The sequence below is a fragment of the Ranitomeya imitator genome, chromosome 5 (assembly GCF_032444005.1).
Source record: "Ranitomeya imitator isolate aRanImi1 chromosome 5, aRanImi1.pri, whole genome shotgun sequence".
Taxonomy (NCBI): domain Eukaryota; kingdom Metazoa; phylum Chordata; class Amphibia; order Anura; family Dendrobatidae; genus Ranitomeya; species Ranitomeya imitator.
The window spans coordinates 581,082,246-581,108,896 of record NC_091286.1 but is presented as its reverse complement, the minus strand read 5'-3'; the positions used below and the strand labels follow the sequence as shown (position 1 = coordinate 581,108,896).

Sequence of the window (26,651 nt, the reverse complement as noted above, 5' to 3'; positions counted from 1 at the left end):
TCGGTCATCTTCACGAGCCCTAATAGGGAGTTGCTTTATGAGCAGTTTTCTAGTATGTACTCTATGTTGTTTTTATGTAAAGTTGGTGCAAATTGGTTCTCAGAATCGGATCCAGCAACAACATCTGTAATCTGTGGCTTCCAGGCGGGGGCCCAGCGCACTGCCTGGTACCTGAAGGCATCCGTGGCTCACTTTTGATTAGCCAGCCTGGAACGTCGTCATCGCGGAGTGACACATCGCGGCCAGGTTGGCTAATGAAATGAAGAGCTGTGGCTGCTGGGGTGAAGGAGGCAGGTACAGGTCACTGATGTGTGGTCGTTGGGCTGGAATGACAGATACAGGGGAACTTTATTGATTATTATGGCATTACATTCATTTTTTGCATACGCTCATACAAGTGCATTTATGTGTCGTTTTCAGAACCGGAGAGAGCGCAGAAAGCAGAACTTTTATCCCGTTCTAAAAGCGTCCACATAACTGAACCCAGACAGACGCTGACCGCTGAAGTCTCATCATCCGTTCCGTGACAGATCTGTTATATGGACATTAATTCCATTTGTCTGTTCCTCAAAACAGAGGATGCATCCCTTACAGGGGGATACATTGCCCAAAGGCCCCATTGTAAAGGAGCATGGATACTGTGCGCTGTGCAATTTACTAAATGATCTCAATTGCTTCCCCCTCTTCACATCTTCTCAATGGCGTCCAATTGACGTTTATGCTGAAAGGCTCCCGATGTGTAGGCCTGTAGTGAAGGACGTCACTCAGAGGGGCCAGTGGGAAAAATGTACACACCGCGTGGTACTCAGAGGGGCCTATGGGGAAAATGTGCACACCACGTGGTACTCAGGGGCCTGTGGGGAAAATATGCACACCGCGTGGTACTCAGAGGGGCCTGTGGGGAAAATGTACACACCACGTGGTACTCAGGGGCCTGTGGGGAAAATGTGCACACCACGTGGTACTCAGGGGCCTGTGGGGAAAATGTGCACACCGCGTGGTACTCAGGGGCCTGTGGGGAAAATGTGCACACCGCGTGGTACTCAGAGGGGCCTGTGGGGAAAATGTGCACACCACGTGGTACTCAGGGGCCTGTGGGGAAAATGTGCACACCACGTGGTACTCAGGGGCCTGTGGGGAAAATGTGCACACCACGTGGTACTCAGAGGGGCCTGTGGGGAAAATGTGCACACCACGTGGTACTCAGGGGCCTGTGGGGAAAATGTGCACACTGTGTGGTACTCAGAGGGGCCTGTGGGGAAAATTGTGCACACCGCGTGGTACTCGGGGGCCTGTGGGAAAAATGTGCACACCGCGTGGTTTCTCAGAGGGGCCTGTGGGGAAAAATGTGCACACCGTGTGGTACTCAGAGGGGCCTGTGGGGAAAAATGTGCACACTGTGTGGTACTCAGAGGGGCCTGTGTGGAAAAATGTGCACACCGCGTGGTTTCTCAGAGGGGCCTGTGGGGAAAAATGTGCACACCACGTGGTACTCAGCGGGGCCAGTGGGAAAAATGTGCACACCGTGTGGTATCTGAGAGGGGCCAGTGGGAAAAATGTGCACACCGTGTGGTAACTGAGAGGGGCCAGTGGGAAAAATGTGCACACCGCGTGGTTTCTCAGAGGGGCCTGTGGGAAAAATGTGCACACCGTCTGGTACTCAGAGGGGCCAGTGGGAAAAATGTGCACACCGCGTGGTACTCAGCGGGGCCGGTGGGAAAAATGTGCACACCGCGTGGTTTCTCAGAGGGGCCAGTGGGAAAAATGTGCACACCGCATGGTTTCTCAGAGGGGCCTGTGGGAAAAATGTGCACACCGTGTGGTACTCAGAGGGGCCAGTGGGAAAAATGTGCACACCGTGTGGTACTCAGCGGGGCCGGTGGGAAAAATGTGCACATCCCGTGGTACTCAGCGGGGCCAGTGGGGAAAAATGTGCACACCGTATGATATCTGAGGGGCCGGTGGGAAAAATGTCCACACCGTGTGGTATTTCAGTGTTTTTTTATTAGCATTATAACTATATACTGCGTTATGAAATACTGAGCTATTCCTTACCTTTTTTTTAAATTTTTTGTATTACTATTGTACGGTGATATATACTGACTCAACAGAGGCCAACATTAATCTTTTATAAATTAATGGAACCCTTAGGATAGGATTAATACGTGTGTAAGGAGTTACATCAAGAGAATAGGACTGATATTTTTTTTATTTATATGCTAGTGTGAACGAGCCCTTACTGGTCCTGTGTTTGGTCTGTATCCTGTAAATGGCCGTTCCAGTGCAATGTAATCTAGTAAGTGCCGGCAGCCAGATTGTAAGCATCTATAGCAACACAAAAGGTATTTTTTAATTTTTCTTTTTATCAGAGGCCACTTTGCTGAATAAGAACAGCACTGGTTTACATGATTCAGGCTCCTGACGTGCTGAAATAGAAGCTGGTGTGGCGTCACGTGCCATATTTCTGAATGGGGCCCAGAGATATTTGAAACCGTCCTTTGCTACAGGTGAATAATGGTGTCAATCTGGGTGAATCCGAGAACATTGGCATCAAGTTCCTGAAGTCAAGAGCGGCAGATGACCCCTTGTTAGGCCAGAGACAGGAAGGTGACGCACACACCTATCGCTGCTTCATCCAAACTTCTGCCCTCTCATACCTGAGCCTCATGGCAGCTTGTGTGGCGGCGACACTGCCCACTCGTGGTCACACCATCTAGTGGCTGCATATGAAATCACAACATCAACTGAACCAGTTTTTGCTTCCTTTTGTCAGTATGTAGAAAAGGTAGCAGAGCTGAATTAGTTCTGATTTCTCTTTCGGTCTGACGTGTATCCTGTCCAGTTCAACCATAGAATATATCTACATGCCTGACAAAGCTGGTATGTCAGGGCAATGTGGCTGTATGGCCTCCGTGCAATGCTGTACAAGCTATGCATCTGCTCGCATGTGTTCCATGGGTTTATTCACATGCTGTGGTAAGGTCACTGCTGTTGCTGTGATTTTTTTTTTTTGATTTTTTTCAAAAATTGCAGCAAAATGTAGATATTTTAATAATCGCTATGTTTTTGTGCAGTACCGGTTGAAGTATTCTGCTTGACAGTGACCATTTGTGCCCCCCCCCCCCCCAACTTCCCCCCCAAAAAAGGTGTAAAGTCTGCGCCGCTGGTCTCTGCGCTCCAGATATTCTGACAACGCGCTCTGTTGCCGGCTCATTGCTGCTGATTGAGTATCATTGTGCAAATTGCGCAGTGAAAAGTAGTTAGTTATTGAAGCATAGGGAATTTCGATTCAGGTATATTAGAAACTAGTGTAAATGATGGCACTAGATAGATAGGGATTGAGGATGAAAATTAATTTGGACTCTGGACCACCCCTTTAAGGACCAGTGTGGTTTTGCCCCCAGCTGAATCTTGCCATCACTGTTGCTAATGATTGACAGGTCTCCCGCTCGTGTGTACATAGGGAGAGACCTGTCAATCATCTGCATGCACAGCAGTGGACTTCATCTGGTCTGCGGCTATGGTTCCCCGACTGATCTAAGTATATTTTATCAGAAATTCTGCAGCGTGATCGGTTGCTATAGGCAACAGACTCTTCCTCCTTAATACTAGTTATCACAATGACTTATTCAGTGGCTTCATGGCTGACGACCATACCAACCAAAAGAGAAATCCATCGTTATTGTGTGGCCAGTGCGTTCTCCTCACACCCTTGTGTCTGCACGTTGTACAGGAACTCGCAGCCATGTCAGGAAATGGGGTGTAGGTGTGCCTCTACGGAAGCTCATCACCGACATGTATGCTCACCACGTTTTTGTGTGGGGCTGAAAAAGACACGTTCTGCCAAGACAGAGGCCAGACGTGTCCAGAGTGAGTCCATCTGCTTCATTCGAGGGAATGGTTCTGTCGGGGGGTCCCGCTGGAATATTGTTTTTGGTGATTGACGGAAATCCCAATGTAGGGCTCGGCAGAGAGCACTGTAGTAACGTGAACCTATCTTTACAAGGTTATTACTATCATTGCAGATGGGAACATTTGAAAAATTCTTGTCAAAATAAGTAACTTTCAATTTTCTTATCATTAAAGTTTGTCTCCCTTCTCCCCAAATAGTTTACACTGCGGTCCCTCGGCGGTGGCCAAGCTTTTTTTATAAAGAGCTTGTAAGCGGCAGGGCTGTGGAGTCGGCAAGCCAAACCTCCAACTCCGACTCTTCAATTTCCATGACTCTGACTCCATCAAAATGGGCTCCGACTCCACATCTCTGGTAAGCTGTGTCCTGATGAGGGGGCATCGGTGGAGCACCCTGGCGGCTCCTGGTCACGGCCAGGTTCAGTCCCAATGTGCTTCTGATGCTGCCTCATATAACAGTGAGGCAAGAAGCCCAACATTGCTGCCGGTCCGAACGTCCGTATGGAGCTCCTGCCCCCCAGCATTCAGCAAGTAGGGAGGCTGCGGAGTGTGTTTTTCTGAAAATAAGATGGCACTAACCCTGTAATGCTAAAAGCCAGCCTCCATAACCAGATAATTCATTCAGGAGAGAATGTTCTGAGTGTCACACGCTGGAAAAAGGTATTTTGATTATCATAAAAAATGGCTCTGATTTTGCAAAATAAAAATGCCTGAAAATATGGTCAGTTTTCCAAAATTAACAGTTTACCTGCCTTGACTCCTCTCCACTCCCCTTAAAGTGCATGCTATATTTTATCTGCTTTACTTAGTTTCTACTGGAGATATTGTGCCGTCGATCTGGCTTTTACAGGTTAAGAATGTGCAGTCACACAAGAGAAAATAAACTACACCGCTATACTGTGCGGTATCATTACTTTGCTTGGGCAGTAGGTCCTCGTATGCGCAGTTTACCCTCTTGGCACAACCAGGGGCAGAGCAGACCCAAGGTGCTTATGGGAAATGTAGTTTCCTGCAAGCCAATAGTAGTCACATGGGCCATACAGCAGGAGCGCCCCTTTAAATGACTGAATAGCAGACGAGAACCTGACAAACCAAAAGCAGAAAACATAAATGGCTAGAAGGCCTGTTTCATACACATGTTCCAATTTTTTTTGTGACAAATCCGCTGCAGATGTCACCACAAATTCTCTGCGTTTTCGTGTAAAAATGTTAGTTACATGTGTGTTTTTCTGTGGATTGTCCACAGACTTTATCCTTGCCAGGGGGATGTCGGCGCTGAGTGATTGTATCCCCCTCTTTTTTACATTTGCCCCAGGCCATGTTATTCTGGGGATAGATATGCTGATCAGGCGTTTAGCATGGCAATTGGCTCTTGTGCAGCTTTCCTGCTCATTGTCCATGCTCTTGAAAAGTAAAGATATCTTTACACCAGACCTGTTTATTATTTTTATTTTCAGAAAAAAGTCTGAACAATAATGTCTTATGTACCCAAACCTTTCGATTTTCTTCCGGTTGTCCTTAATGTCCTAATGTGCAAGTGCTAATATCCTTAAATCTTTACCTTTCTGGATAGATTGGGGTCAGGGAGGTATATTGAAGCACAGGCCAGAACTAGTCAACCTTGGCAAAAAAAAAAGGACTGACTTAAAAGTGACAGTTGCCTGCTAATGATAGGAGACAAAGAAGTATACAGGATATACAGGATCTTCCCAGGATCACGTGGTTCACAGGTAATAGACAGGTCCGGGCGGTTGTCTGGCTCAGTTACTCTAAGAACTGTAATCTTTATTGAAGAATGTGTAGATTTGCCTATTTAAAGGGACTCTGTCAGCAAAAAATGTCTGCTGACAAACCAAGTACAGGCTCCCAGTGCATCATGGCGGGACCAATTATTTATATACACCTGCCCACAGGCTTGTTTTCCATCCATCTCCCCTCTGCCTCTTCTTTGATTGACACCTCAGGCTTCATAGAGCCTTAGATAGGTGGGAAGGTGTAGTTAAATGTTTGGCCGCGCCATGATGAACCGAGCTCATGTTCTTGGTTTGCACAATAATTCTGTGCTGACAGTCCCTTCAAAGGGAGCCTGTCATGTCCAATAATATTAACCTGCCCATGTAGGGTTAATAATGTTATGAAGGTACTCGGCCATAGTACTAAAAGTGTGACAGCTGTGAGAAAATGAACTATCTTCTCGGGAGCCGCCGGCTTTTAGTTGTGCAGGCAGTCCCCACTCACGCTACTAAGAGTAGCAGCTTTAAGCATGTCCTGGTACTGACTGACAGCCAGCTCAGCGGTGCACCAGTACAGAGGCGGCTGTCAGTCAGTGTCGGGGTGTGCTTACAGCCTGCACTCAGTGCTGTGGACGGTGACTGTAATTGCTCCAGGCATGCTTGCATGACTGAAAGCTGGCGGCTCTCGAGGAGATAGAAGTTCATTTTCTCCTGGGCACCTCACTTTCAGTAACTGTGTCTGGTCAGCGCCGGCCGGCCGTAAAGCAGAGCACAGCGGTGATGTCACCGCTCTGCTTTACGGCCGGCGCTTACACAGGATGCAGGATGAGTGCAGGGAAGCGGACGCCGGGGACGTGACAGGCACCGGAATGTGAGTATGTGTTTTTTGTTTTTACATTTACAATGGTAACCAGGGTAAATATCTGGTTACTAAGCGCGGCCCTGCGCTTAGTAACCCGATGTTTACCCTGGTTACCTGGGGACTTCGGCATCGTTGGTCGCTGGAGAGCTGTCTGTGTGACATCTCACCAGCGACCACACAACGACTTACCAACGATCACGGCGAGGTCGTATCGCTGGTCGTGATCGTTGGAAAGTTGCTGAGTGTGACGGTACCTTAAGCCTCGGCTTTTCCCACTTGACTTGGTGCGGTAGCAGGGGGTAATGATTTTGGGGTTGTCAGCTTTGTAAGGTCAGCGGACATCAAGCTCAGGGTTTAGTAATGGAGGGGCGTCTTATAAGACACCCCATTACTAACCCTGTAAATTTAAGTAAAAAAACACACACCGAACAAACTCCTTTATTGGAATAAAACGCTTCCTAACCTCCTTTTACCCTTTTTTATTAAGATCCAAATAAAAATAAAAAAAAGCATAGTAATCCTCACCTGTCCGCAGATAATCCATACAGATGATGTCTCACTACAATCCCCAGTTCTGCTACATCCGGATAATGTCATGAGTGGTGGCATGACGCGACTGCTCATCATGCCAGCCAGAACTCGGAGGACATCAATAATGTGATAAGTTCATCATCGATGAGCTGCGGTAATCGTACTAACGTCACCACTCGTAGCTTGAGGAATTTCGCTACTGTCAATGTGTTCCGGCTGGCGTGATGAACGTTCGCATTATGCCGCTGCTTATCACATCACTCGGATGTAGCAGAGCTGGGGATCATTGTTGGACGTCATCTGTATGGATGATCTGCGGACAGATGAGGATTACTTAGTTTTTTTTGTTTTCTACCCATTTATTAAGATTCAAATAAACAGTCAGGAAGTGTTTTGTTCAAATAAACAAGTTTGTTCTGAGTTTTTTTTTTTTTTTTCTTAAACTTACGGATTTAGCAATGGGGATGTAAAAGGTACGCAGACAGCTGTGCTCTGTTATTAATAAGCTGGAAAGATCCATGGACAGTGGCCCCTTACCAATATAATGACACCAGCACCCCAGCTGTCTGCCTTCACTCAGCTAGTTAAGAAAGATGAGGGGGGACCCCACTGCATTTTTTTTTATTTTATTGGCTATATACAAGTACAGTAAAGTACACATGCATGCATATATCTCACTGACATATATCTATTAGTGATGAGCGAACATGCTCAGATAAGGTGTTCTCCAAGCATGCCCATGTGCTAACCTAGTGTCTTCAGCTTGCTCAGATGACACCTTATTTGAGCATACTCGCTCATCACAACTATCTATCTAAAAGATGTTAAAAACGCATTGCACACACATGTCCTATGGATGCCACTTGTGAAAAATCGCATTGTCCTTGTATGACACTCGTCTGAATCAGTATCGGAGCGATGTTTTAAACGCAGATGAGTGCGAGCCCTTACTGAAAGTGCAGCTACTGGAAGAAACTGAACTTTTATCCTCCTGGATCCTGCTGACTTTACACCACTGTTCAGAAAGTATTGGTATCTTAGCAAATTGTCATCACTTTCATCACTTTCCATGATGGAAATTACCCTTTAACTTATTGTATTACCATTTTTTAAACGAAAGCTGAAAAAGCATAAAAAAGAGAGAAGTATATTACTACACATGGATTTTGTATGTGCATGACAGTATATCGCTATTAATGATCGTTAGCCGCACCCATTTGATATTTTTATTTTTCTAAATTTGTCAAAAATGGAAATAACTATATCTGCTCTGTCTTAATTCTAGTGCATGTGACTTGGTCCATTATTCTTCACTTTCATATATGTACCACCCATTTGTGTTGCGTTTTCTTCACCGGCCTTTGAATCCTCTTTTTATGTTTTGATTGACAGCAGCGCTTTCCATCCCTCCGAGTGTTTTTTTTTTTTTTTACACCTTGTCCAGATTTTTTTTTTTGTTTTAAATGTACATTTAACAAATGAGATCAATTGCTGACATAATGTAATGCGAAGTAGAATGCAGGTCATTATTAACTAAATATGTTTTTCGCAACGACTAATGTCGCCTCCCCCATATTCTCTATAAAGATCAGACACAATGTCTTCCTAATCAGAACTCCAGCACGGAGGATCGGCAGCCATCCTCTTCCGCTGCTGGCCATACATATTACCAATTACCACTGCAGGCTCTAGATGCAAATTAAAATTGATTAAAAGATTATTTAAAAAAAAAAATCTTATTATCCCCTATCCATGCGAGGCTTTCATTCCATTACAACTCAGATTTTTTTGACAGTCCCATAGACAATGAATGGAGCGGATAGTATATGCACCTCCCCTCCATTCTGCAGAGCTCCCATGGGTCAGCAAGTTATCCTCTATCCAACAGATGGAACTTAATTTTTTTTTTTTTTTGAGTAACCCTTAAAGGAAGAAATCCAGCAATCTTCCATGGTAAAAACTGTTAAAAATTAATGATCAATTAAAACGCGGCATTTAAGTAGTTAAACAGCAGTGATCGGAGCTCTTTTACAGTAATACTGCTTTTACAGTAATGAATCCTTAGGACTGGACCCTGCTTCAATATACACAGGTTCTTGCATCGTACCATATGCTAGTTTGCTCCATACACCTCTGATGACACAATTGGGAAGATATTCCCGAAATGTAGAAAATTTTATGGCTAAAACTAGCCCATATAATAAGAGTTTATTCAGTCAAATTTGTTTTTAAGCATTCATTCATTCATTGTTATGATTTTGACTCCCCATAATGTTTGATTAATCGTCCGTCACAACAGCTTGTGGTAAAGCTTTTCATAGCTTCCCTGCTCTTACAGTAAAGAATCCTTGATCTTCTTTCATCTTTCTGTACGAATATCCAATTGTTACGGTCTCAGGCCTAGGTGTAAATAGATCAGTGGACAGATCTCAGTACTGTCCCCTAGTATATTTGTACATTGTGTGCACACGTTCCAGATTTTTCGCATTTTTTTTCACTATAAAAACGCAATAAAACTGGGGAAAAAAACGCATCCATTAAGCATCCTATTAATAGAATGCAATCCGCAATTTTTGTGCACATGTTGCGGGGTTTTTTTCCACGAAAAAAACACATTGTGGTAAAAAAAACCGCAGCATGTTCATTAATTTAGTGGATTTTTCGCAGATATCCCGCTATTTAATGCATTGGGAAGCTCCGGAAAAAAACGCGAAAAATCTGCACAGAAAACGCAAGAAAAACGTGATAAAAATGCGCAAAAAACACATGTGGATTTCTTGCGGAAAAAGTCCGGTTTTGTTCAGGAAATTTCTGCAAAGAATCCTGACGTGTGCACATAGCCTAAGTCGTCTTTTTCACTAACTGAATAACTCTAAGTCTCATAACTTATCCCATTGTGCACATTATTTCTGTGGCCTGGCTCGTGATTGTGTAGCGGAACACTCCGTCCTTCTAATGATCATCTAAAGCTCTTCAGGTACATTCCATGATTTTATTGCTTTACCGTCAGCAGCTGCCTGGCATTGTCCACTAAAATTAAAGGGGTTTTCCATTTTCAGAGAAATATTTTCCGCATGCACAGTTGTGTGAGCATGCTCGGATGCTAATAGTGTCTTCAGCGCGCTCTAATACTATGTTTGATTCCCTGCGGCTGCGTGTCTCGCAGCTTTTCAACGGACATAACACATTCAGGGATTATCTGTGAGACATGCAGCCATGGCGACTCCAACATAGTATTGGAGCACGCCGAAGACACTCTATTAACGCTCGAGCACGCTCGCTCATCATCATTATTGTTGATTTAAAAGCTCCATTTTTCTTTACTCATGTTTTCCAGGTCCAGCTGAGTCTCTTCTCCTGCTCCCGCTGTCTGCCAGGCTATGTGCACACGTATTCTAGGTCCACTGCGGATTTTTCTGCAGCGGATTTGATAAATCCGCAGTGGAAAATCGCTGCGAATTTATCGCGGATTTACCACGGTTTTTCTGCGGATTTCACTGCGGTTTTACAACTGCGGATTTCTATTGGAGCAGGTGTAAAACCGCTGCGGAATCCGCAGAAAGAAGTGACATGCTGCGGAATGTAAACCGCTGCATTTCCGTGCATTTTTTTCCGCAGCATGGGCACTGCGTTTTTGGTTTCCCATAGGTTTACATTGAACTGTAAACTCATGGGAAACTGCTGCGGAAACGCGGCGGATCCACAGCGAAATCCGCATCGTGTGCACATACCCTTATAGTCTGCAGGGCTGATGTCCTGTCCACAGCGCTGCAGACAATCAGTGAGCTCAGTAGACTGCACAAGCCACTTAGAACAGCTGAGCTCACTGATAGGCTGCAGCTTTGTCGACGTGATGCAAGGACGGCAGGTGATGACTGACACTGACATTGCTGCGGAGACTCCGTGCTGGCCCCGGGGGTATGTTTCCACGTTCAGGAAACGCTGCGTTTAGTGAGTAAAGATGAGATGGTGTTTTGTTTTTTTTGTTTGTTTTTTTTTTTTTAAACTATGCTTACGGGAAAAAAATTTTTTGGAAACAGAAAACTCCTTTTAAAGTGGGAGTAGGCAATTACCGTAATTTTCCTGAGGGGCTGCACAAGAGACTATGACTATTGTGAAGGGCCAAATCAATAGGCTGAAATTAATTCTGCTCAATATTAACCCCTCTGTGACCTTAGACGTACTATCCCGTCGAGGTGCCCTGGGCTTATCTGACCCTGGACGGGATAGTACGTCATAGCCGATCGGCCGCGCTCACGGGGGGAGCGCGGCCGATCGCGGCCGGGTGTCACCTGCTTATCGCAGCTGACATCCGGCACTATGTGCCAGGAGCGGTCACGGACCGCCCCCGGCACATTAACCCCTGGCACACCGCGATCAAAGATGATCGCGATGTGCCGGCGGTGCAGGGAAGCACCGCGCAGGGAGGGGGCTCCCTGCGGGCTTCCCTGAGCCCCCCGCAGCAACGCGATGTGATCGCGTTGCTGCGAGGGTCTCCTCACCTCCCTCCCTGCTCGAGCCCCGGATCCAAGATGGCCGCGGATCCGGGTCCTGCAGGGAGGGAGGTGGCTTCACAGAGCCTGCTTAGAGCAGGCACTGTGAAGGCTGCAGCGCTGCATGTCAGATCAGTGATCTGACAGAGTGCTGTGCAAACTGTCAGATCACTGATCTGTGATGTCCCCCCCTGGGACAAAGTAAAAAAGTAAAAAAAAAATTTTCCAAATGTGTAAAAAAAATAAAAAAAAAATATTCCAAAATAATGAAAAAAAAAAAAAAAATATTATTCCCATAAATACATTTCTTCATCTAAATAAAAAAAAAAAAACCAATAAAAGTACACATATTTAGTATCGCCGCGTCCGTAACGACCCGACCTATAAAACTGTCCCACTAGTTAACCCCTTCAGTAAACACCGTAAGAAAAAAAAAAAAAAAACGAGGCAAAAAACAACGCTTTATTATCATACCGCCGAACAAAAAGTGGAATAACACGCGATCAAAAGGACAGATATAAATAACCATGGTACCGCTGAAAGCGTCATATTGTCCCGCAAAAAAAGAGCCGCCATACAGCATCATCAGCAAAAAAATAAAAAAGTTATAGTCCTGAGAATAAAGCGATGCAAAAATAATTATTTTTTCTGTAAAATAGTTTTTATCGTATAAAAGCACCAAACCATAAAAAAATGATATAAATGAGGTATCGCTGTAATCGTACTGACCCGAAGAATAAAACTGATTTATCAATTTTACCAAACGCGGAACGGTATAAACGCCTCCCCCAATAGAAATTCATGAATAGCTGGCTTTTGGTCATTCTTCCTCACAAAAATCGGAATAAAAAGCGATAAAAAAATGTCACGTGCCCAAAAATGTTTTCAATAAAAACGTCAACTCGTCCCGCAAAAAACAAGACCTCACATGACTCTGTGGACCAAAATATGGAAAAATTATAGCTCTCAAAATGTGGTATTGCAAAAAATATTTTTTGCAATAAAAAGGGTCTTTCAGTGTGTGACGGCTGCCAATCATAAAAATCCGCTAAAAAACTCGCTATAAAAGTAAATCAAACCCCCCTTCATCACCCCCATAGTTAGGGAAAAATAAAAAAAAATGTATTTATTTCCATTTTCCCATTAGGGCTAGGGTTAGGGCTAGGGCTAGGGTTAGGGCTAGGGTTAGGGCTAGGGTTAGGGTTAGGGCTAGGGTTAGGGCTAGGGTTAGGGCTAGGGTTAGGGTTGGGGCTACAGTTAGGGTTAGGGTTTAGATTACATTTACAGTTGGGAATAGGGTTGGGATTAGGGTTAGGGGTGTGTCAGGGTTAGAGGTGTGGTTAGGGTTACCGTTGGAATTAGGGTTAGGGGTGTGTTTAGATTAGGGTTTCAGTTATAATTGGGGGGTTTCCACTGTTTCGGCACATCAGGGGCTCTCCAAACACGACATGGCGTCCGATCTCAATTCCAGCCAATTCTGCGTTGAAAAAGTAAAACAGTGCTCCTTCCCTTCCGAGCTCTCCTGTGTGCCCAAACGGGGGTTTACCCCAACATATGGGGTATCAGCGTACTCAGGACAAATTGGACAACAACATTTAGGGTCCAATTTCTCCTGCTAACCTTGGAAAAATACAAAACTGGGGGCTAAAATATAATTTTTGTGGAAAAAAAAATATTTTTTATTTGCATGGCTCTGCGTTATAAACTGTAGTGAAATACTTGGGGGTTCAAAGCTCTCACAACACATCAAGATGAGTTCCTTAGGGGGTCTACTTTCCAAAATGGTGTCACTTGTGGGGGGTTTCTACTGTTTAGGTACATTAGGGGCTCTGCAAACGCAATGTGACGCCTGCAGACCATTCCATCTAAGTCTGCATTCCAAATGGCGCTCCTTCCCTTCCGAACCCTCCCATGCGCCCAAACGGTGGTTCCCCCCCACATATGGGGTATCAGCGTACTCAGGACAAATTGGACAACAACTTTTGGGGTCCAATTTCTCCTGTTACCCTAGGGAAAATACAAAACTGGGGGCTAAAAAATAATTTTTGTGGGAAAAAAATTTTGTTTTATTTTTATGGCTCTGCATTATAAACTTCTGTGAAGCCCTTGGTGGGTCAAAGTGCTCACCACACATCCAGATAAGTTCCTTAGGGGGTCTACTTTCCAAAATGGTGTCACTTGTGGGGGGTTTCAATGTTTAGGCACATCAGTGGCTCTCCAAACGCAACATGGCGTCCCATCTCAATTCCTGTCAATTTTGCATTGAAAAGTCAAACGGCGCTCCTTCCCTTCCGAGCTCTCCCATGCGCCCAAACAGTGGTTTACTGCCACATATGGGGTATCAGCGTACTCGGGACAAATTGGACAACAACTTTTGAGGTCCAATTTCTTCTCTTACCCTTGGAAAAATAAAAAATTGGGGGCAAAAATATAATTTTTGTGAAAAAATATGATTTTTTATTTTTACGGTTCTGCATTATAAACTTCTGTGAAGCACTTGGTGGGTCAAAGTGCTCACCACACCTCTTGATAAGTTCCTTAGGGGGTCTACTTTCCAAAATGGTGTCACTTGTGGGGGGTTTCAATGTTTAGGCACATCAGTGGCTCTCCAAACGCAACATGGCGTCCCATCTCAATTTCTGTCAATTTTGCATTGAAAAGTCAAACTGCGCTCCTTCCCTTCCGAGCTCTCCCATGCGCCCAAACAGTGGTTTACTGCCACATATGGGGTATCAGCGTACTCAGGACAAATTGGGCAACAACTTTTTGGGTCCAATTTCTCCTGTTACCCTTGGTAAAATAAAACAAATTGGAGCTGAAGTAAATTTTTTGTGTAAAAAAGTTAAATGTTCATTTTTATTTAAACATTCCAAAAATTCCTATTAAACACCTGAAGGGTTAATAAACTTCTTGAATGTGGTTTTGAGCACCTTGAGGGGTGCGGTTTTTAGAATGGTGTCACACTTGGGCATTTTCTATCATATAGACCCCTCAAAATGACTTCAAATGAGACGTGGTCCCTAAAAAAAAATGGTGTTGTAAAAATGAGAAATTGCTGGTCAACTTTTAACCCTTATAACTCCCTAACAAAAAAAAAATTGGTTCCAAAATTATGCTGATGTAAAGGAGACATGTGGGAAATGTTACTTATTAAGTATTTTGTGTGACATATCTCTGTGATTTAATTGCATAAAAATTCAAAGTTTGAAAATTGCGAAATTTTCAAAATTTTCGCCAAATTTCCGTTTTTTTCACAAATAAACGCAGGTACTATCAAAGAAATTTTACCACTATCATGAAGTACAATATGTCACGAGAAAACAATGTCAGAATCACCAGGATCCGTTGAAGCGTTTCGGAGTTATAACCTCATAAAGGGACAGTGGTCAGAATTGTAAAAATTGGCCTGGTCATTAACGTGCAAACCACCCTTGGGGGTAAAGGGGTTAAAATAATACAATTAATATAAAATGTATCACTTAATATTGAGTAGAATTAAATACGCTGACATCCCCCTAAGTACCGCATGAGCCCCCACACAGCCTCTTGCATACAGTATGAGCCCCTCAATATAATGTGAGCCCCTACATGGCCTCCTATATCGATGCAGACGTCCCATACATATATGAAAAAAGAAACCCAACACCTCCTCGCCTTGTGCCTCTGTCCCCGGCGCTCTGTTCTGGACTCCGATGTTTTGATGTGATGTCACCGCGTCTGCTGGCTCAGCCATTTACACGGATTGGTGGAAAAAGGAGCCAGCGGCTCCGTCCTCCACCAATGTATTCATTGATGTCTGCATTCCAAGGAGGTGGATAGCGGTGACAGCGGGTGGTGGGGGATATGCTCCAAGCGGACGATGGTATGGTGTAGGCTGTCGGCCACTGGTTCGGCCCTTTGGCTGTCTTGTTTCTTGGGGGAGATTGGAACAGCCAGAGGGCCAGAAGTTGCCCCAGGCCACAGCTTACCCACCTCTGCTTTAATGCATTATACCACCCATCTTATTATTTTATGGGGTTTTTTAGCATATTTACAGGATAAATGTAAATTTGGGATACATTTACCCCCTGAAGACTGACAAAAATAAAACTGCTGTTCATGCACCGTAGTTTAGCAAAAAGAAGCAGAGTTCTTTACATGATACATAACTAAATGTGAGTGACATGTGCATGGAGACATGAGTACGCCATATTCTGTAGACAGTGTGGTGCAATATGTGGGCATGGGTACGCCATATTCTGTAGGCAGGGTGATGCAATATGTGGGCATGGGTACGTCTTATTCTGTAGGCAGTGTGGTGCAATATGTGGGCATGGGTACGTCTTATTCTGTAGGCAGGGTGGTGCAATATGTGGGCGTGGGTACGCCATATTCTGTAGGCAGTGTGGTGCAATTTGTGGGTATGGGTACGTCTTATTCTGTGGGCAGTGTGGTGCAATATGTGGGCATGGGTACGTCTTATTCTGTGGGCAGTGTGGTGCAATATGTGGGCATGGGTACGTCTTATTCTGTAGGCAGTGTGATGCAATATGTGGGCGTGGGTACGCCATATTCTGTAGGCAGGGTGGTGCAATATGTGGGCATGGGTACGTCTTATTCTGTAGGCAGTGTGATGCAATATGTGGGCATGGGTACGCCATATTCTGTAGGCAGTGTGGTGCAATTTGTGGGTATGGGTACGTCTTATTCTGTGGGCAGTGTGGTGCAATATGTGGGCATGGGTACGCCATATTCTGTAGGCGGTATGGTGCACTATGTGGGCATGGGTACATCTTATTCTGTAGGCAGTGTGGAGCAGTATGCGGGCATGAGTACGCCATATTCTGTAGGGAGTGTGGTGCATTATGCGGGAATGGGTACGCCATATTCTGTAGGCGGTATGGTGCACTATGTGGGCATGGGTACATCTTATTCTGTAGGCAGTGTGGTGCAGTATGCAGGCATGAGTACGCCATATTCTGTAGGCGGTATGGTGCACTATGCAGACATGGGTACGCCATATTCTGTAGGCAGTGTGGTGCACTATGTAGGCATGGGTACACCATATTCTGTAGGCAGTGTGATGCAATATCCAGGCATGAGTACGCCATATTCTGTAGGCGGTATGGTGCACTATGTAAGCATGGGTACACCATATTCTGTAGACAGTGTGGTACACTATGCAGGCATGGGTACGCCATATTCTGTAGGCGGTATGGTGCACTATGTAAGCATGGGTACGCCATATTCTGTAGGCGGTATGGTGCACTATGTAAGCATGGGTATGCCATATTCTGTAGGCAGTGTGGTACGCTATGCAGGCATGGGTATGCCATATTCTGTAGGCAGTGTGGTACGCTATGCAGGCATGGGTATGCCATATTCTGTAGGCGGTATGGTGCACTATGTGGGCATGGGTACGCCATATTCTGCGGACGCCCCCGGAAGAAGCAGAGGGCGAAACGCGCGTCGGGGCGCCAGAGGAGGACATCGACTATACGGGCACTTTCCTGGTAAGATGCGGACGGTTTTGTATATATCATCCTGGGCTGTTAATATACCGAATCCTTGGCACTTGTCATGATTCCCGTCGGTTCAGTACTATTGGGATGCGGTTTTCTGCACTCATTGTTGATAGAGTTCCGATGGGCACAGTATGCTTATGTGAATAGGTGCTTCAGCCTGGGTTTACTATATGTGATTGCTTTCTTTCCAGCAGATTTATAGATTATCCCTGTGTATATATATATGTGTATTGGCTTGTGGGTGGATGTTCCCCTCTGATATGGGGCTATTGTTCGTGTCTTTATATGTGGCCTTTTGGATCTTTTTAAATATTCTTTAATAAATGTTATATTTTAAAAAGTATTTTTTGATTGGTGAGCTTCATTGAGTTGACCATAATTCACGGTCGCTCTGGTGTTGTATGTGTCGAGAAGTACCAATATTTCTATATAGTGGGACATTTTTGGTGATTCATATTCTGCGGGCGTATGGTGCACTATGTAGGCATGAGTATGCCATATTCTGCGGGCGGTATGGTGCCTTCAAACGAGGCAATGCTTTTTGGGAAGAATAACTTTTTATTATGAAACGTCACCGTTTATTTTTTTTCTGTTAGATTGAGATGACCTCTGATAGTCCCCAAGATCTGATCTAGTAGCTTATAAGTATAATTTACAGCTCTTCTCCTCTGGGTAAATGTCAAGGTGATCGGATCTACACCTGTTATCTGTGCGCTCTGTAGGAGACGGCTGAGCTCCCTCCTCTTTCTCAATCTGGTAATCATGGTCACTGAAATGATGCGATGCATAATGTGGAGCATTGGAGTTATTCTCCTTTGTCGGTTACCAGTCCGTCCATTGCTGCAGACATATTGAAAATGAAAGTCAGTCGGCATCAATACCGATCATTGTGAAACTATGAAGTTTGAACCCTGGTGTAACCCACGCATAGCACACAAAGCTCTCCCTACATGGTAGATGATTGTCATTAGCATCCTAGGCCCGGAGGCCATGTATATCCTCAGCCCCCTGGAGCACACGTAACGTTTTCCTAATCGCCATGTGCACTGTTTACTCCATAGAAACTTCCCCGGATTATTGAGCCTCTGACATCTGTTCTCTTTCAGGGCTTGATGACCAGTTAACGGCGCTCTTCAATTGCTTGTAAAAAATCACCAAAGAGACATTTCTTCAGATCCACTGAACGTGAATGCTGAGCTCCAAATGGTAAGTAGGGCATTATCAGTAACTGGACGGAGACAAGAAAAATGTAAGGGGTTTTTATTTTCGGGAAGGATGAGTTGCTAAAGTGCTCTCTGAAAACTTTTTACCTCCTAAAGGTTAACATTCGAGCCGATAATTCGTGAAAATGCACTGGGAACTAGAAGTGCAATAATCTGGGCACTTAAGTCATGTAATCCACTCCTAGCACGAACGTTTCCTAGATAGTAGAATGGATTCCCTACAAGGTCCCGTGTTCTTCTTTGTATAGATGATGTAGTTGGTTACTGCTCCTTTTAAAGTCTACTAAAATGAAGGAGTTGCAGAGAGAGGGAGTTACGCAAACGCAAATTATGCAGCAGCTTCTAGTAAGTGATTTAGCTCGCCCTATGCTGGATTCACAGATACACTGCTCAGTTCTACTGCATAATGTCTGTTAAGCTTGTGCTTCTTAAGCCTGTGTGTAAGGTTGTGTTCACACATCCGTGTGAGGGCTACCAGCTGAAAGAAACTGTTATTTTCATTTTTTTTTTTCAATTTGTCATCCTTGTTGCTTCCATAACTTTTATTTTTTGACTGTAACATGTAGACTGTGTGTTTATTTTATCCATTGACTCTTAACAATGGATCTGTTAAAAATGGAGGAAACTCTGATGTAACGCTGAAGTGGAAAGTCTGTCCTCATTGGGATGAGAATAGAACCTGCTTTGAGTTTCGAGGACCAAAGGCACAGACCTGTTTTTAAAACTGATGTGTGTATGGTTCATTGAAATTCTACGGGTCCTTGTGGGAATTCTTCAGTAAGACCCTTAGGGACAGGCCTGCGTGCTTGGTTTTCTCTACCTATGGTTGACTGTAACAACTGATTTTAGTAACTCGAAGAGGCCATATTGGATTTTCACTCATGAACTGTGATTGGAAGTTTTCTGTAGACTTTTCTTATTGCATGAGTGGAATTGTGGAAGTTTAAGCTGATCCCTGTGATATGGTGGAATCTCTTTATATGTGACTTCTAATGTGTCACACGTGACTGACTGATTTTGCCAAGTAATAGACTTTAGGCTACTTTCACACTGGCGTTTTTTTCAATACGTCGCAATGCGTCGTTTAGGGGAAAAAACACATCCTGCAAAGTTGTCTGCAGGATGCTTTTTTGCCCCATAGACTAACATTAGCGACGCATTGACACACGTCGCAACTGTCGTGCGACGGTTGCGCCGTGTTGTGGCGGACCGCCAGGAGCAAAAAACGTGTAACGTTTTTTGCTTCCGACGGTCCGCCATTTCCTTTCGCGCATGCGCGGCCGGAACTCCTCCCCGCACCTCACAATGGGGCAGCGGATGCGCTGGAAAAATGTGTCCGCTGCCCCCGTTGTGCGGCGCATTCACTGCTAGCGTCAGTAACCTTGGCCCGACGCACTGCGACGGGCCGACCCCGACAGTAGTGTGAAAGTAGCCTTAGGGGTATGTTCAGATGTCCGTGTAAATTTGTCCGCGCTTGTAACATAATGGACGGACTGTCCACAGATCTCCTGAACGGAGCGTGACAGCTACATATATTTCTAGGAGGCTGTTATGCTCGGGCCAGGAGAGCCATGACCAGACCATGCATTGCGGACTGAGATCGGACTGATTTGCACAAATAATGAGTTGGTGATTAAATTATCACCTGTGCAGTACAAGGAAATCCTGAAAACATGACCTGTTTGCAGCCCTCGAGGAATGCAGTTTGACAGCCCTGTCAATGACCCCTTCCTATGAGTAATCTGTGCTTCATGGGCGGGATTCTGCAAATAGTGATTAAAGGCAACAATGTCATTGGTGCTGATCATCAATGGTCCATCATGTAAAGGCGTGTTTGGGTGGGTTTTTTTCAGGTTCTTCGGTTTCCTCCCACACCCCAGAATCCTAGTGATAGGGAATAATAGGTTGTGAGCCCCAATGGGGAAAGTGATGATGTCTGTAAAGTGCTGCGGAATTTATGGCGCTATATAAAGGAAGTAAAATAAATCTGTCATCAATTATATATAATTAATTGCTCATGCAATATGGATTTGGCTAATAGAGAGAGTACATCACCCTTATCCCAAATTATAGTGCATAGGAGGAACAGACAGAAATTTACTTTTAAGTATTTGCAGTCTAACCAAAAATTAACTTTAGGCCAATATATGCTCATCCAGCATATAGTGGTCTTCCACCATGGACTAGGTATTTATCCAGCATCTTGTATAGCTAATTCAATGGCTGTATGAGCGCATTGCTGTTGTGTACAGCTAATAAGCCCCCCACTCACACATAGACCCCGCATGTGTGAACCAAATCTGCTTCCAGGAAACATTAAGGCTAAGTTCACACTGGACGTTTTTGCAGTGTTTTTTTTAATGCTGATTTTCAGCTGCTTTTTACAGTACCAGCAAAGCCAACGAGACTTCAGAAATCTCATGCACACAGCTTAGTTTTTCCCATCAGTATTTTGTGCTTTGCATGGTTTTTTGGACATGGAGTATGTCGCTTCTTTCAGTTTTTTTCACCCATTAAGTTGAATGGGTCTTGAAAAAAAACACTGAAAGAAAAACGCACCAAAAACGCAGGTATCAGGTTTTGCTGCGTTTTTTGTGCCAAAACCAAATTCTATAGAATAGGACTTTATTTTCAACACTAAACTTTATCAGCATGCACAAGAGACAAATCTAGCATGGCAAAACTGCTTCAAAAAAACAAGAAAAACCTGCTTTTTTTTCCTGCCAATAGATCAGGTTTTGCTGCAGAAAAAAACGCCTAGTATGAACTTGCCCTAAAGCTACAGAGCCGCTTTTTTTCTGTGCCTTGTATGCCCTGCTCAGGAATATGGGTACACCCAAAGGGTCTTTACATTTTAAGACCTCACCACTCTAAACTAAACAGATTATTAAGGTTCCTGTAGGTATAATGTCTGCTCTCATGGTGTGCACCGTTGCTGGGCTGCAGCAGAGGAAGTTATATATCCTCCGAACTTCCTTTTCTATAAGTGAAGATGCTGTTTTGTCACCTTACACTAGAAATATCATTAAAGGGAACCTGTCACGTCATCTGTCGATACTAAACTGCCCCCCAAGTCTTATTAGTGATGCCGTGTGCATCACTAACATGGAGATCTCATGGAAAACGTCCCAGTCTTCATGCCAAAAAACACCACCTTTTATCATTAGGCATTTGCATAGCAGACCTGGTCTTTCAGCCATATGGGTGGCGCTTTTGACCGTTCCAGTCACGGTGGTCTTTATAATAGTCACGCCACCAGCATAGTCTGATGTCATGGACTGCCGCAACATCATAGTAACCGTCCCGCGAAGAGTGGCACGAATGGCGTGCACGCTCACAATATACCGGTCTCTGCAGCTCCTGAGCATGCGGGGGTCCGACCACTGGAGATCCGCATCGTTCGGCAAAACCGGGAGCTGTTATCCCCAATTGGGATTTTTTTAAATTCCTATTATAAAATGGAGTGGTGCATCAGATGCCCATCCACCCTTTCATTTTCTATGAGGCTGCTGGAAAAAGCCGAGTGCAGCAGTCGGCAGCTCCATAGGGAATGTATAGAGCAGCGGTCGGCCCCCTGCCACAACATTAAAATGGGGGATAAACGTATAAATACATAATTTTTCACACTTGGTGTAAATGCCGCTGTTCTTCTGACTTTTGCGATTCTTTTCTCTTATTCCTTTGCTTTTCTGTTTCTGAGTTATGGCACCTTTTTCCCTGCATGTCTATTTAGCCAAGTAGGCGGGGTCAAGATTCTTAAAGAGAAGAGTTGAGGACCATGCCTTGGTAGATGACAAGATTAGATTTACATACAGGAAAGAGGGGGCAATATATTAGGAATGGAGGGAAACGGGTACAGAAGAAAATCAACGCCAGAGTCGGCCCTATTTTAAGATATTGATATCAATCAATTTTGTCCAGTTTTGCAGGCACAACATACGCCATTAGTTAAAATGTGGACCAATTATGTAAATTATTTCCATGTCCAAGACCAACAACCAGAGTTGGGTCTTGTCTATCTTGCTGACTATAATGATGACTGCACAATATGAAGAATTCTGTATGAACATGTTCCCCTAATAAGTCCGCTCATGAATAGTCATTAGAAGTTCTGCCCCAGTCCAGCTGTCATACAAAACATAATATACTATGGGTTGCGAAAGTATTCACCTTGGCTTTTAACCTATTTTGTTACCCTACAACCTGTGTTTAAATATTTTTGTAATCCGATTTGTGTGTGATGCATGAGCACTAAATAGTCTTAAGTTGGTGAAATGAGAAAAAATATAGGCATAAATTAAATTTATGTGATCAAATGGCTAAAAATTAGCATGTGCATATGTATTCACTCCTTTTGCTATAATCTCCCTAAATATTTCTGGTGCAAGCAAATACCTTAATCAGTCACATGCTTAGGCTGGGTTCACATTGCGTTAGTGCAGGCCGTTCAACGCATACGTTAAACGGACTGCACTAACACAAGTGCCGACTTTGCACAGCGCTAGCGCAGAAGGAGCATCTGCTAGCTCCATCTGCGCTAGCAGTGACGGACTCGGAAACGCTGCAGCCCGCGTCTCGGGTCCGTCACTCAAATGACGGCACATCACTAGCGCACGCCCATTGTGGGCGTGCGCTAGCGATGCGTCCGACATTGCAGTCTATGGCGGCGTTAACGGACTACGTTACACCGCATTATGCCGCGGTGTAAGGTAGTCCGTTAAACGTACCGCCATAACACAATGTGAACCCAGCCATAGTGAAAGGAAGTCCCCCTGTGTGCAATCTAAGTGTCACACAGTCTGTCAGTATATAAACACCATTTCTGAATGGCGCAAGAGGCTGCAACACCAATAAGCAAGAGCCACCACTAACCAAACACCATGAAGACCAACGAGATCTCCAAACAAGTCAGGGACAAAGTTGTCGACAAGTCAGGGTTGGGTTATTTAAAAAGAAAAAATATTCCAATCTCTGGTGATTTCCCCCAGAGCACCATCAAATCTATCATCAAATGAAAAGAACATAGTACCACAACAAACCTATCAAGAGAGGGCAGCCCACCAAAACTTTGAGCCTGGGCAAGGAGGCCATTAATCAGAAATGCAGCACAGAGACCAAAGGTAACCCAGAAGGAGCTGCAGAGTTCCCATGCAGAGACTGAAATATCTGTCCATACGACCACAATAAGCCGTACACTCCATAGAGGTGGCCTTTATAAAAGAGTGGGCAGAAAAAAGCCTTTACTTACACACACAAATTGTAAGTATCGTTTTGAGGTTGCCAAAAGACATGTGGGAGACTCCCCAAATATGTCCGGTGCCAAACCAACACAGCTCATCACCCCAAGAACACCATCCCCACAGTGAAACATGGTGATGGCAGTATCATGCTTTGGGAATGTTTTTCGGTCAGACTTGAAGATTGCTGTTCGCCTGAGGAAACCATCTAATTTTAAGGAGCTGGAGCAATTTTGCCTTGAGGAATGGGCAAAAATCCCAGTGGCAAGATGTGGAAAGCTCAGAGACTTAGGCCGGGATCACACATGCGAGAAACACGTCCGTGTCTCGCATGTGAAATCCAAGCTCTGGCGCCGGCACTTTGGAGCGGAGCGTGCGGCCGCATAGGAACACATGGAGCCGCACGCTCCGTTCTGGAGTGCCGGCGCCAGAGCTTGGATTTCACATGCGAGACACGGACGTGTTTCTCGCATGTGTGATCCCGGCCTTATCCAAAGTGACTTGCAGCTGTACGTGGCGCCAAAGAATGCACTTACTTTAGAGGGGTGAATAGTTAGAAACACTGAAGTTTTCAGTATTTTGTCCTATTTGTTTTTTGCTGCACAAGGGAAAGAAAATCAAATGTTCTTTACATGAACTGATATAAACCCTAAAAAAAAAATTAGATTCCAGATTGTGAGGTAGCAAAACATTTAAAATGTGGAGAGGTGGTTGGGGTGGGGTGGTGGTTGAATTCTTTTTCATGCCACTGTAGCAGCTGGCTTTACATGTTGAGTGCTGATTGGCTGTCATATTCACGATTGAACAGAAGTCGATTGGCTCCTTCCACAGGATCCTTCATACCTAAAGTTTCCTTTAAATAGTGCAGAGGGAAAAATAAAAATAGACGCCATGACAATAAAAAGAGCCACCATGTAAGTGAGTCCTCCTGTAAGAATATGACGTAACGTATCATTGACTGTAATGGTAACTGATGCCATGATTTCATCTGCGGTTGATTGCCTTGATCTTATCCGCCATAGTCTGTATGTGGACACTGTAACTGGTGGTAGTTTTCGTTATCAGTGAGCTCGTCACAGTGATCTGTTCTCTATCACTTGTGCTATAGGTGTCGTCTGCTGCCCTATATTGATAAGTTATTGTTTTTGTATATTTTCAGTGTGAATAGTATGTATTGACCAGATAAATGACTCCTGCTGTTTCATTGCTGCTCTGACATATCAGATTATCCCTATTATTTTTCTACGACCTGCCTCTATAGTATCTGCCAATGTCTGAGCACTTGATCCTGACGTCTGTGGTCAGGAATCTCTCCTCTGAAAGTTTTTGGAGGATCGTGCAGGGCGACGGGGCGTCGGTGCACCCCATGTAATAAATACAGTAGTAGCATTTCCGTTTGGCAGGTGTATTCTGCAATCCTACACTGACAGACTGTATTGTATATGGTCAGTGAACCTGCACACGAGCGACCTCTGCAGTGTTGTAAGCTGGAGCCTTACCGGAGATCATACAGGTTCAGTGGACAATATTAACTCTTTACAAATCTAAATGAAGATGTTCGAGGCCCAAGCTGTTATAAAAAAAAAAAAAGGGTGCAAGAGTAAAGCCACATCTTAAATGGGTTGTGTAATTCTTTCTTTGCGAGTGCACCGCTACTCTGCCTCCTGACTCCTTGCTTGCTGGTGGGCAGTGCTCTCTTAATGTTGAACACTTTGCCCCTGGTCCATTTTTTTGCACACTATACAATACAATAGGAATATGGGCATGTAGGTCACAGAAAGTTGAATAAAATGATAGCTTGATCTCTGCAATCTGATATTTTATGCTAAAGTTATCCATTTATTTTCCTAACTAGATTGTGGCCCGATTCTAACGCATCGGATATTCTAGAATATGCATGTCCCCGTAGTATATGGACAATGATGATTCCAGAATTCGCGGCACACTGTGCCCATCGCTGATTGGTCGAGGCAACCTTTATGACATCGTCGCCATGGCAACCATTATGACATCTACGTCGATACTGTGCCCGTCGCTGAATCAGAAACGTGAGATGTCTACGTCCTTTATGACATCATCGTCGCTGTGCCCGTTGCTGATTGGTCGAGGCCTGGCGGCCTCGACCAATCGGAGACGCGGGATTTCTACGTCGATGCTGTGCCGGTCTCTGCCTCCAGACTCCTTGCTTGCTGGTGGGCAGTGCTCTCTTAATGTTGAACACTTTGCCCTGGCGGCCTCGACCAATCAGAGAGCCGGGATTTCCAAGACAGACAGACAGACAGACAGATGGAAAAACCCTTAGACAATTATATATATAGATATGTAAATGAGCTGTTAAGATCTAAGGGCCGGACATAGATCTCCCTGAGAGTCTGCCTCCAGAGATGATTATGCCAGTTATCGTTACCAGTGTTAGACTTGTAGTCCAGGAGAGCTTCCTATGCCCTACATGCCCATATAGACGGCTTCGGAGGGTTGTTCCTACTGACAGATCCCTAATAACTGGTAAATTACAAAATTACTTGTTTTCACAGTCACTTTGCATTTTTATACATTGAAACAACCCCTTTCTATAAGAAAATAATGTATACAGAGACTGTATTCACGGCTGGGCCGGGCGTCCTCGTAGCTGTCGCTGGTTGCTTGATGTGTCACCCCGCTGCCTAAGACCTGGAGATAAGCTCAAGTTCACATGAAGGCTGCTGCTATCTGTGCAGACCAAACCTAGGCAGGAAGATCGTTGATGTTTGCAGGTTTTTCTATTATGGCTGAAGCATGCTGAGCCGTGTATACGGTCATACTGTTAGCACCAGCGTGTGTAGGAATGTGCGCATCCCTTCATGGGTCTTATACATGGTCACCAAGTCTTTTCTGCTATCTGTAACGATTGCACTAAGTCCCTGCAGTTAGAACCATAGGCGGCAAACTTATATTTCTGAGATAGTGGCCCACATTTCTCAAAAAATAGCAAGTTTTCAACTAAATATTTATGAAATGTTGCAACCTGACAGAGGCCCGATCCACAGGCGGCATGTATCGGACCCTGGCTGTATGGTATGCTTGACTCTGACGTGTTGGTGAATTTGAGAGAAAAACCATTTAATTGCCGCCAGACCGAGCCGCACAGGAGATTAGTGAGACAAGTGGGTCCCAGCGGTT

The 26,651-nt window shown here is 44.6% G+C and overlaps 1 protein-coding gene across 2 annotated transcripts in view; it reads left to right on the top strand.

The window, feature by feature from the left end:
- The window catches only part of TFDP2 (transcription factor Dp-2), a 105,005-nt gene that overhangs the window by 4,171 nt on the left and 74,183 nt on the right, over positions 1-26,651 (top strand). For both annotated transcript variants that reach the window (XM_069727876.1, XM_069727877.1), the window contains exon 2: positions 18,139-18,238. In XM_069727876.1, the coding sequence (XP_069583977.1) occupies positions 18,236-18,238 (3 nt within the window). In that variant the 5' untranslated portion in view covers positions 18,139-18,235. The remainder of the gene's footprint in view (positions 1-18,138; positions 18,239-26,651) is intronic.